Source organism: Rousettus aegyptiacus, unplaced genomic scaffold, assembly GCF_014176215.1.
Source record: "Rousettus aegyptiacus isolate mRouAeg1 unplaced genomic scaffold, mRouAeg1.p scaffold_m13_p_3, whole genome shotgun sequence".
In the NCBI taxonomy this organism is placed as follows: Eukaryota; Metazoa; Chordata; class Mammalia; order Chiroptera; family Pteropodidae; genus Rousettus; species Rousettus aegyptiacus.
The window spans coordinates 8,661,510-8,673,685 of NW_023416306.1; the positions used below are offsets into that span (position 1 = coordinate 8,661,510).

At 54.4% G+C, this 12,176-nt stretch overlaps 1 protein-coding gene across 3 annotated transcripts in view; it reads left to right on the plus strand.

The window, feature by feature from the left end:
- Nucleotides 1-857, plus strand: part of NR6A1 (nuclear receptor subfamily 6 group A member 1) — a 183,938-nt gene extending 183,081 nt beyond the window's left edge. For all 3 annotated transcript variants that reach the window (XM_016137417.2, XM_016137418.2, XM_036218399.1), the window contains one exon: nucleotides 470-857. In XM_016137417.2, coding sequence (XP_015992903.1) covers nucleotides 470-558 — 89 coding nt within the window. In that variant the 3' untranslated portion in view covers nucleotides 559-857. The remainder of the gene's footprint in view (nucleotides 1-469) is intronic.
- The last annotated feature ends 11,319 nt before the right edge of the window (nucleotides 858-12,176 follow it).

The window sequence follows — 12,176 nt, forward strand, 5'->3', positions numbered from 1 at the left end:
CCTCAGTACTTTTATTAACCCATCAAACTACTATGAAGAGCAATGTTTTATAGAACGCTAGAGAATCTATCAGGAAAAAAAAGAACAGGATTTAAGTTTCTCATGGTATTTTAGCTCTAACAGAGCATCTGGAAATACCTCTCAGTTTCAGATTCCTCATCTGTAAAATAGGGATAAAAGTAATATCTGCCGCACAGAAATATCGTGAGAGTTAAATGAGGTAATGCAAATATTCCCTGGGCGGTGGCCGTGATTCTAGCTGGCACCATCACTAGAGTCCCTAGGGCACCAGAACGGGCCTGCGCGTCAGGACCTCAGCCCATCCGTCTGACCTGTGTGATGCTCCGGCGCTTTCCTTGCCCCAGCCACTCAACAGGGTGACACGCTCCTTTCACCAGCCCAGGAGGAGACGGAGAGGCTCTTCCTTCAGCAGCTGCTGCTAACTCTTCTTTTCCCACCTTGTCCCCAGGAAAAATGGTGAACGTTCCCTTGGAGCAGCTGCCCCTTCTCTTTAAGGTGGTGCTGCATTCCTGCAAGACGAGTGCGGGCAAGGAATGACCTGTCCCCAGCGCCCCTCCTCAGGCCAGCCACAAAGCCTTGGGCGGGCAGGACAGGCTCCAGCAGAAAGAGCCAGAGAGACCAGCGTGGAGGCGGCGGAGCAGTGTTTCCAGCTGCCTCCATAGCAAGAAGAGTTTTTGTTTGTTTGTCTGTTTTTTTAAGCTCATTTTTCTATATATTTATTTCACGACAGAGTTGAATGTATGGCCTTCAACATGATGCACATGCTTTTGTGTGAATGCAGCCGATGCATTTCCTTGCAGTTTACAGAATGTGAAGATGTTTAATGTTACAGTGTTGTCATTGTTTAGAGATAGTTCTTTTGTATTTTGAGGGAGGGTGGGATGGGGCCGAAATGACTAGTTCCATAATGTTGACGACGACTACCTCAGTGGAAAGGGAGGGGTGTGGCCATCCCTGCTTTTTCCGCGTGTTCTCAGCAGACTCAGACATTTGTCTGTCGGAGAGCAAACTGCCTTTTTCTAGCCACAGAATTGCCAGGTAAAAGCACACACCATAACGGGCGAAGCGGCATTAGGAGGCTCACTGAGCGTAGCAGCGGGCCAGCCGGAGGTGGAGCCGGGCGGGGGGCGAGGATGGGAGCCGACCCTTTACTCTGGAGGGCGTGAAGGCTGGCAGAGTGCGGCACAGTGACCAAATCGAAGTTCGGTGTCCCGCCTCCAGCAAGTCCTCAGGGGGGAGGGTGTCTGTTCCCACCTCTCCGTGCGGCCTCCCTCCCACCGTCTGAACCCCCGCCGTCGGTTTCTGCCACCGGCAACCTTCATCCAGGCAGAGTCCTGGCGATAAGGTAACCCTTGGGACTCGCCTGCCAGCTCCCTCGGGGCTCACAGCTACCTAGTTTCCTTGCGTAGATAGACCAAGGCCTACCTTCCTAGACTCCCTGCCTCTCCTTTACAAATCTGACTTCCTATTGGCCCTCTAAAAAAACAGCCGAACAAAATGTCATGCTCTGAATCCTGGTGCCCCATAGTGATTTATTCTCCTTTCACCTTGCTTTCTTAAAGGGGGAGTGGGACAAAGTTCAGACTGCTGAAAGAATAGACACTCCTCCTTTGGAGTTCTCTGTCCCTCCCCCACCCCACCTCACCCCACCCCAGGACTGAATCTAAAACCCGTAGTCTCTTTTTCAAACAGTGGAGGAGGACTGTTCACCCATCTGCTGACCAGAATTTTCGCCCTTACATTCTACTCCAAGTTCTCCTAATCTGTCCGAAACGAGACTAGGTTTCCCCAGAACTGAAAGCCCGGGCCAGAGTGGCCCAGCTGCCCCTTGGAGCACCAGCAGCCTGGCTGCCCGAGGCCCGGAGGGCTGCAGTCCCAAGCACCTGGAGGGGAGGGGGCTTTAAACTACCTCATGTTCTAAGGGTCTGGCTGCCCCCTCTGCAGGTACGGCCCGGACCCCTTGTTCTATTGCTCCCTGCCCCGCCTTGTCCCAGAAGGTGTTCCTGACCCTCTTGGCTTTGGCCAGTGGCCACACCATATCGGTCTTGGAACTCTCAGGTGCTTCTCCCTTTCCTGCCTTACTACTGCGCTTGTCCCCACCTACACCCAGGTACCTTGCAGCCGACAGACCAGAGGGGTGTGTCCCCGGGTGGGTTTGAAGGGCCTTTAGCACCTCCTGTGTGTTTCGTCAAAGGTCATTTGCTCTCTTCCCAGCTCAGCCTAGCAAACTGACCAGTGGGCCACCACATCGTGTGCAGACTGGATGGTCTGCGTCAGGTCGTAAAATTTTCCTTCCACTGGAAGTTACGGGTACCAGCAGAGTGATGACTGTCCCTCAATGGATCTAAAACTCAGAGCATTACTGCCAGTCCCCCAACTGCTCTGAGAAAGAAAGGTGTGTTCCTCAGGAAAACCTCTAACCAGAACAGTTTCCATATGTCAGTGGGAAGATTCGTGTGTGTGTATCTGTTTATTTCCCAGTTCACAATATTTTTGTTTCCCTGACTGTTTCCTTTAACCAACTAGATCACATTCTTTGGCCACAGGTCAGACTCCGAGCTGCTTTCCTCAACGCAGGAGAGACATGTATCAGAGACCCCTCCTCCAGGACGGCTCCCGTGTGCAGTATCTCTCTTTGCTTAGATCTCAGTCTGTCAAATTATTATTTTTTTAAGATGGCTTTTCTCTTAAACATTTTACTGGCTGTGTTTGGGTGTCAAAGGAAATTGCTCTCTGATGAGGCAAGAACATGTCTCTCCAATAATGCAGCATTAAACAGAGCAAGTTGTTAATTTGTGGAGGGGGGAAAGGTTCTGCAAGTTGCCATTGTACAAATCCATTTTTACAAATGTTTGCAGCAGATTCCACAGAACAAAGAGCCCATTCATTGCCGACAGCCCTGCAGAATCTCTGAGCCAAGTGGCCGTGTGTTCTGAGCCGGAGCCTGACCTGCGGCCGCCTGTAACGTCTTCTGCACCCGGTCCTTTTATGATGTGGGCTTTTTTTAAACAGGGTAAAGTGAATGTGTTGCATTGCAAACTCAGGTATTATGAGGAGAAGGTAGGAGTGTAGCTAGCGGTGTGGAGACATTAGGTCAACCACTAGATGTATTTGTGAATTTGGTTTGAAGGACACAGAGAAAAGTTGGAGGGGGCGGTTTGATGCGTTTGTTTTTTGCCTTTCTTCCCATAATGTCTGGTTAACAGGTAGCCTTTTTGCTAGTGGAAGAAGAAAAGTCGTGCGTGTGGTCTCTTAATTCCCCTCTCTTCTGTCCTCTCTGATCCACTGCCACCAACAGCACTCACTTCGAGTGAGAATTTTTCCACCATAAAAATATGACCCTGAACGCTCTGTGGTCAAGGCGAATCCCACCTCCTTGCGCTGTGTTGAAACATACAAGCTTTTCCCTTTCTTTCCCTTTGAATGTTTTCTCGACCCAAGACAAAAGTTTGGGATCCTGGAACTTTCCCTACAACTTCTGCTCTCTGGCTCCTTTGTAGACCAGTGGCGTCTTTCACAAGGTTTGGTGGTCTCGCCCTCAGTCTGGAGAAGCTCCCCAGAACCTGTCTCAAAGCACTCCACCTGGCTCAGGCGCCCGGCCCACGGGTGAGGTGGGTGAACCTCTAGGAATAGAAGGCAGCAGGCAGGAACCCCTCCCCCCCGCCCCCGCCCCGTCCTGTTCTCCAGAACCAGAGGAGGGACAGAGGGAACCTAGGGATCTCCATGGCAACCCAGTGGCCACCCCCTCTACACGAACCTGCCACCCCTCCCCAGGGAAGTGAGTACCTGCAGTGGCCAGTGGCCAGTATGTCACCAGGTCCTTAATATCTCGAGCTCTCTGAGCTGCCTGCCGTGCTCTATGACCCATTTTCCACCTTAGTTTGTTCTCGATTTCCTGGGGCTTGAGACAGATGAAGACAGATAACCCTAGCGTAGGCGACATCTAAGTCAAGTCCAAGGCTGGCCAAAGGAAAGGGCCGCTGGCCTCCCAGCAGGGCAGGGAGTTGAGCAGTGGTTCCAAGTCTTTAGCTCTGGGCCCCTGGTCTCTGTCTTTTTTCCCTGTTGCTTTTTAAACTTTTGCAATTGTTTTAAGAAATCCAGTCTTTCAGACTAGCCCTTTTATTTTCTTTACTGATTTTTTAAAGTAAAAACCAAAACCCCCCCAAAAAAAAGCCCCAAAAGCTAAGCAAAACACCCACTTCTCTTCCGTTCCCCAGCTTGACCCACGGGCATCCCCTGCGCGCCCCCTGCCTTGGCAGGTATCGCCCCTCCCTTCTTCCTTGGCTTGGAGCATCAATGTCCAGTGTCTGTGAATGACGTTTTATCTGTGTCTCAGGATGAGAAACGGCAATCATTCCACCAGGTGCTGGAAACTGGTTAGCCTTGAGACATGGGTTTCTAGGGCCACAGCTCAGGGATGTGTATTTAATTACAGGGTCCCCAGAAACCCCTCTCTTGTCTGCCACGAGCAACCGCTTCTTTTCTGGGCTTGGGAGCCAGACCTGGACTGTTTTCCTCAGAGGCAGGAGCCCCAGAGAGCATAACACATCTGGGCACGAGCCGGGCCTCCCTCTTTGACCAGGCCTGGGCTGCCTGGAGACGTGAAGGCTTCTGGCTGCCCTGGAGCATGAGCCACAGTGGCCCTGCCTCTGCCAGCTCATGAGACACTGGTCCCTTGGCCAAATCCAGTCCCTGTCTGGCCTGCCTGCTGCGGGCCTGTAGCCCTAAATGGGCCACAGCCTGCCCAGAAATCAGTTGCAGGCTCAAAGCAAAGCTGTGAGTCGGGCCAGACCTTGCTCCAAGCCCAGGAAAAAAGTCGTGTTCCTGGTGGAGGCTGTTCTTCCAGATCCTGGAGCCAGCCCTGCCAGCCAGAGTATCATTTTTGCTCTTCGGTGACCATTGTTTTCTTTCTCTGAAATGTCTTATAATAGGTGATAATGTTGTTGATTCAAATTTCCATGAAAAAGAAAAAAAAAAAAAAAAAAACTACCTCTTGACATCCCGGTCGATTCCTCTCCGGGAGATCCTGTGGGAAACGAACGCCGCAGCTCCTGCTCTGTTTACATGTTTCTGTGGGGAGCGGAGCCCTGCCCGCCCTGGCCTGTTGGTGTTTTTGTCTGTGTTGCCATCCCAGGCCTGCGATAGGGGCTTGTGGGTGCGTTGTGATGTCTGGGCCATGTCTGGGGAGTCCGCCACACCTGCCCAGCCGGGGGCCAGCCGCCCCCTTGAAGAGGCCTCCTTTTCCTTCCTGTGGTTCAGGGCACAGGAAGCACCGCCTCCCACTACCCCGTCAGGGGCTCCGGCGGCACATGCATCCATGAGCCCAGCACTGGGCGACCTACCCGAGGTCCACCTCTACCCACAGTCCTGTGTAGGAATCAGGTAAATGGATGTCTCTGAGCCCTTGTCCCCAAAGGGCCGGCCAAGGGCTACCCGCCAGCCTGGCTCCATCAGCCCTGCATGACCAAATGACAGTTGGCGGGCTCTGCAGGCTACCCAGGCCCTCTGCTACCTCCCACCCTGCCAGCTGGCAAGGGATGGGCCCTTTTCTGTGAATTGACTACCTGTGGAAATGTGACCAATTAGTGTGAAATGCATGTTTAGAAAATATTAGGTACTGTATTTGAACCAATAAATGTGAATCCTGCACATGGCATCTGTCTGTGAAGCTTGTCTGGGCTCTGGGGAGGGGCAACGGGGTGTCCTAGGGAGCCGGCTCAGGTCTTCAGATCTGTTGCTCCTGCTTGTAGCCAAAAGCCACCCTCTTCGCCCTGCTGAGGGGCTGGCAGAGGAGTGTCTCGTAACTGCTCGAACCCACGAACCAGCACTGACCGAGGCGCCGGCTCTGTGCCTGGCGCCGTGTTGGAGCTTTCCTTAAACCTGAACCTCCTTAAACTTAAAGGATTGTTATCTCTACTTTACAAATGAAGAAGCTAAGGTTAAGCGAGGTGAGGGGACTCGCTCAGGGCCCCCCAGCCAGAAAGCGGCACAGCTAGAGGAAGTGAGTCCAGTGGGAGAGAGACATACCTCTGCAGTACAGTGGGCTCAGTCGGGATGGGGGACGTGTATGGGGTCGTGATGGCCTAGAGGGAGTGGCTCGTTTTACTCGGGAAGGGCTTCACAGATGAGCAGTGGAGGTGGGCCGTGTCGCAGGTCACCGGACGGGAGGACAGACCAGGTAGAGGGGTCCACAACAGGTTCGAATCCGAAATATGAGTACTATTCAGGCATAACTGGGGATCGCCCGACAGGAATGGTGGCAGATGGAAAGGAGTAGTAAGACTTGAGGCTGAAGAAGCCCTTGGGAGCCTTGAATGCCACATTCAGGAGTCGGGAAGGAAAGCCGTCTGCTGAGTCTCAGGAAGGAGCTGCATGTTAGCGATAGAGCGTTGGTGGATGGCCTGCCTAGAATGTCACTATGGGCCAGCCGACCCATACCTGGCCTTCTGGGAAAATAGATGAGGTTTTCTAGAGCCGAGAAAATGGAGGCTCTGAGAAGTCATGGAGTGTGTCCAAAGTCACACAGGAAGTGTCAGTGTTGGGACTTGAACCCAGATCCGCCCAACTATCCTGTAGTCCCACTTGATCCGATCAGAGAAGTGTCAGAGTTTGGGCTGAGGGTTATATAAAGACAGATGGGGAAGATGAAGGCTCCTCAGTTTGGGAGGATAAAGGCTGAGGAGAGTCTGATCAAAGCCTATTAAATCCTCATATGCAAAACGAGGGGAAGACCAGCTGCCTTCCCATACCTCAGCCTCCTCCAGCGCAAGGGACCAGAGAGCCCTTGAGGTTTGAAAGAGATGGTTTTAGAACAAAGGGAACGCTGCAGAACTAATTAATAGACTATACCGTGCCCCCACAAGAGGGGACAGATAAGACAGAGGTGCGAGCAGGAGAAGGAACACATTTGCTGACCGCCTACTGAGTGCCTGGCACTGTGATTGGTGCTGTACGTGCATTGTCTCCTGTAATGCTCATAGCCATTCTGCAAGCCCCAGGTCTCAGCCCCATTTCACTCTAAGCAAATCGAGGCCCCAGGAAATCCAGCCATTTGCCTAAGACGACACATGGGTAAGTGGCAGAATTGGCTTTTGAATCCAGGTCTATCTGATACCAAAGTTACAACAGGCTTCCTCCCTGCCCGGCCTTAGCAATTCAATAGTGCTGAATATGAATGTCGAGTTTGTAACAAAGCTCGGTAACGGCCTTTGGTTGAACTTTTTTTTTGCTATTAACAAAATAAACAGAGGACGCTATGAAACTAATAAAGGATTAATTTCTGTAAGAGACGAAAGAACATCCGAAAAGCAGTCCTGTCCCAAATGCACGTGAAATGCTGCAGAACCAAATCTGTGTGGTTTCTCAGAACGTGGATGACCCGCAAGGTGGCTCCATGGGAAAAGGAGTGGGAGTTCTATTGCCAGAAATCTGGGAAATGCTGCACTTACCTTCCTCTGCTCGATGCTCAACCTTCGTTGGCATTTCAAAGGCTCTGAGAAGTCCTGCCTGAAGGAATCTGTGATTTCGTTTAGCCCAGGGTGTACCCACAAGTATTTGAGCATGGAACATTTCTTCCTCCTGGTAAAATTCTGTGGGGGCAGTGTTCCATGGAATAAAGTTGAGGACACGACTCTAAATTTATAAATTGCTACTTATACCTGATGGTGAGCTTTTGGTTTCCTTGAGTGCCGAGCACCACGCCAAGCATTTGCTCTGCAGTCAATTACTGATTCCTCAGAACTGCCCTGTGAGGTTGGTGCTGTGTTGAGCCCATTTTACAGATAAGGAAGCCGTGGGCCAGAAACAGTAAGTAATTTGCCTAAGGTTGTACAACTTGCATATAACCTCAGGAATGAATGTAAACCAGTACTGACTGAGTGCCCGCTGCTGGGTTATGTCAGAGTCTGAAGCCAGAAACCCCCAGATGTGATGCCGGGGGAGGGTGCCGGGGTCAGGTTGGATGTGGCTCCATGGAGCCCTCTCCCAAGGATCGTGTCCCTCAGCTCTTGTGACAGCAGGCCCGTCACCTGGGGGGCTCGCTGCCTGAGTTCTAATTCCAGCTCTTCCCCTTCCCGGTTGTGTGTGACTTTGACCCGGGTAGATATTCCTCTGATCCTCACGTTCCCTGACAGATAAATAGAGGTGGCAGTCCCTGTGTCTTGGGGGTTTAAGGATTCACCGTGGCTGGTTCAAAGTAGGGGCTCCATGAAGTCAATCCATAAAAAGCAGCTGCGTGAGGGGAGCCGCAGCCCCTCACACCCCAATAGCAGAAGCCCAGCAGAGCCAGAAGCCACCTCTCACTTGGCCTGGCCTTGGCCTGGCTGCCCACCAGGGTTTCAGGTCCACCGAAAATCAGCCTTTCTGAGATCCTGTGGCAAAAGTACCCAACTGTCAGACCCAGGGCTCTTGGAGTCTTGTTCCCTTGGCAACAAGTCTCACCATGGAGACCACAGCCTCATCCTTGCCCTCGTGCAAGCTCCTCTCCACAGACCTTCCCCGTTCAGCACCTCGTCCTAGGAGCAGCGTAGGAACTGAGGGAAGCTCCAAGGAGGCCTTCCTCAGGGTGAGGAGTTTGAGTAACGGCCGGCAAGAGAGGCAAAAGGAACTCCCATTTTTTTGTGTGTCCACGTGATACCTGGCAAGGTTCTGAAGAGTCTACGTATGTGGTCTCCTTTAGGGTAAATGGCCCTTACGTAAGTGGAAACTGAGGCTCCCGGAGATAAGATGGACCAGCCGATATCTCTCGGCGGGTCAATGTCGGAGCTGAGACTTGAATCCAGGGTTCCAGACTCAGGAACCCCCGCTTTCTCTGCAGCTGCCCACCCCCACCCACATGGTCCAGGCAGAGCCTCCAGCCTCCGTCTGGGGAGGGTTGGAGAGCGGGGTGAATCCCCTCCGCCCTAGGCCTCGGCAGCATCCAGCAGCCCTGTAAGGTTTGGGCTGGGCCCGGCGATGGCGACGGCAGGAGCAGGAGCAGCAGCAGGAGCGGCCACAGAGGAACTGCACTATTTTAAGCCAGGGCCAGCAGGCCCCATGTGGGCACAGGGAGGGTGGCCTCGGGCCCTTGGCCAGCTTCCCGGAAGTCACCATGGCCTCCCTCCTCTCCCCTGAGCAGCTTTCTGAGGCAGTCACTTCCCTACAAACAGGAAGGAGGCCCTCAGGCCAGGAGCCCTCCAACCCCGGCTTCTTCCTCCTACTCCCCAGTCTTCTCTGCCGCTCAGGGGAGCCCACCAGCCCCAGGCCCTGATGGATGTCTTACCTGGGCTCTTAGCAGGTGGGGTGGGGTGGGGGAGGGGTGGGGGGTGCTAGGCTTCTGCCACTTGGGCTGCCCCAGTTCACCCAGTATGGGTTCTAGGCCTCTATTTGCCCAGGCCCTTGCCCCCTTGCCCCCTTGCCCACAGCCTGGCTCTCCTGTATATTCCCATTGAGGCAGGCCACGAGGAGCCAAAAAGGAGAGCAGAGGTTATCCCCAGACTTGGTCCCCACTCAAGGACCCTAAAGAGAGACAGACTAAGAGACTGAAACAGAAACAAACTGGGACCTTCCTGGAGGAAGGCTGAGGCCAAAACAGTGATAGGCACAGAGTCGTCGTGGCAGAGACAACATTGGAAAGATGCTCAGAGACAAAAGCAGAGAGAGCAGCAAAGGGCTGGGGCCGAGGGGGCCGCAGGGCGTCTCCGCGTGGTTGCTGCTGGCCACCCCCGAGCACAGGCCTGTCTCAGCCTGGGGGGCGAGGGGGGGAAGGGGGCCACCGGCTGCATGGCTGAAGAGGAATGTGGGGAGCAAGGCTGGGTCACCCCTTGAGGGCCGAGCGTGTGCACTGTGAGATAAACTACCCCAGGCAGGGGCCCCAGCTGTGCTGCGCGCTCCAGGAGCATGGTGCAGAGGCCCCGGGCTGGAGACCCAGCCCCGCGCCAGACACCCAGCTCCGGCATCTCCCCCGAGGGGCTCCACCAGACCTCATGCTCTAGGTCCCAGGTCCCTCCACCCAGCCTTGGAGGGCATGCAGATTCGTCGGAGAGCAGGGCGCGTCCGTCCTAGGGACCCTGCCAGCCGCAGGTCCTCTCTTCTGCAGCTCCTGCAGGACCGTGAGCTCTGTGCATTCACGTCCACGAGTTTGCGTCTGTGTGCATTTATCCCTGCGCTGCTTTGCATGGGGGAGTGTGCAAAGATGTACACGTCCATGTGTTGCCAGGAACCCCGCTCTGCTTCCACAAGTCCCCGCTCTCAGACTGGAGAGGTCCCCAGAGGCACCTGGTCTCTCCCGCCCCCACCAGGTGGTCCAGCCCAAAGAGCCAGGAGGCAGAGGGGGAAGAGCAAGCAGGTCTATTGCCATCCCCCCGCCCCCCTCCCCACACTGCAGCTGAGGCTCCCGCTGGCCACGGCCTTGACCCCGCACTATGGACTTCTCTGACATTGGCATCGGATCTGAACATCTGGCAGCAGGCTGATAAGGGGTGCAGCGGAAACAGCCTCTGCCGCTGCCAGCAGCCCCACCCCCTCTACTGCCCTCTGAGGGGTCCCCACATCCACACTCCCTCTGCCTCCAGCTCCTGGCCCTGCCCCTCTCTCTTTTCTCACTCTCTGCCTCAGTCTGTCCATCTCTCTGTCTCTGTCTCTCTCCCATTTCTTCTGTCTGAATTTCTCTCTCGTGCCTGGCTCTTCCTCTCTGCCCCCTCCCCTCTCTCTCTCTCTCTCTCTCTCTCTCTCTCTCTCTCTCTCTGTCTCTCTCTCTCTCCCCCTCTCCCCCCACCTCTGGATCTGTCGTGCTCTCAGTGGGTCTCCCTTTCCTCTCCTTTCTCATTTCCTGCCTCGCTTCTCTATGGCTTCTTTTTTCTGTCCATCTTCCTCCTCTTCATTTCAGTCTCTGGGTGATTCTGTCCCTCTCCTCTCCCTTTCAGTTTTCGGGTCTCCGGTTTGTTTGTTCCTTGTTCCACCTCCAGGAAACAAGCCTGGCACTTTGGGAAAGTCCCCACTTAGAAGAGAGACCCTGGGCTTTGTTTGCTTGGGGAGGGAGGGGACAGCCTGGGTCAGGACGGTACTCCTCTCCTTCCCCTCCGGGTGGGTCTCACGGCCTGGGACCATCTGGGCTGGAGCTTGAAGGAAAAGACACAGAGGCCAACCAGGGCCTCTGACAAGTGGCGAGGACTCTGAGCTGGGAAGTCCGGGTTCTGGTCTCCCAGGTCTGAATTCGAATCCCGGTTTCATCGCGCCCTTGCTTTGTGACTTTGGGAAGATGTCCTCATCTCTCAAATGATGCTCGTGGGAGATGAGGGGAGAAGGACTACCTACCTCCGAAAATGGTGGGGAAGGTTCGAGACTGGCCACAGGTGTGGACCGGTTGGTAGGGGACCCAGCCTATAGCAGGCACTTTTGCGTTAGGGCCTTGCCAGTCCCAGCATGCCTCATCCCCTATGGGTGAAGGCTAAGAAGGGGCAGCACAGAGGAGGGGGATGCAGTGGACAGGGTGCCGAGGGGTGAGGAGCACCCGGCCTGAGTAGTGGCAAAGGACAGTGGACTGCCCGCAGAGAAGGCGACGGAACAGGCGGAGCAGGCGGCAGAACGCTACACCTGCAGGCAGCGTGTGGGGGGCCTTTGGTGCAGAGGCCAAGCAGTCATTCAACAAACGCTCACTGACGCTCGCTCTCTGCTGGCTGCTGTAGACATGGCGATAAAAACCCTCCCTGAGCCTTTCCTTGAGGGATCCCCGGGATGGGGTGAGTCACTCTCTCTCTCAGAAGGACAAACAGCGTCAGGATGGTGTCGTGATCGCAGACTCAACCCAGGAAGGGGCCCTGAGGCCAGACCGCCAGTCCTTCGGCTTGCCGTTTGTGTTTTGCTAACATTTATTGAGCCCACACAACGTGCCAGGCAGCCACTGCGTGTGTATTGCCTCATTTTTTGTCCCCATTTTATGGAGAGGACGTGAGACCCAGAGACGGGAAGTTCCTGGTCCCCGTTCGCAGAGCTAGAAAATGGCAGAGCTGGGATTTAATTTAGCGTCTCTGCCACCGGTCCCCGAGCAATTCTCCTTCTTCGGGTTCAAGGCCTCACCAGGAGACTGGCAAAAGCTAGGCTGGTTTTTTCTCACGGCACCGTGGTGTCGAAAGACCCCGTTTGTCCTGGTTAAGAAGACAGGCGGAGTGGTTCTCATT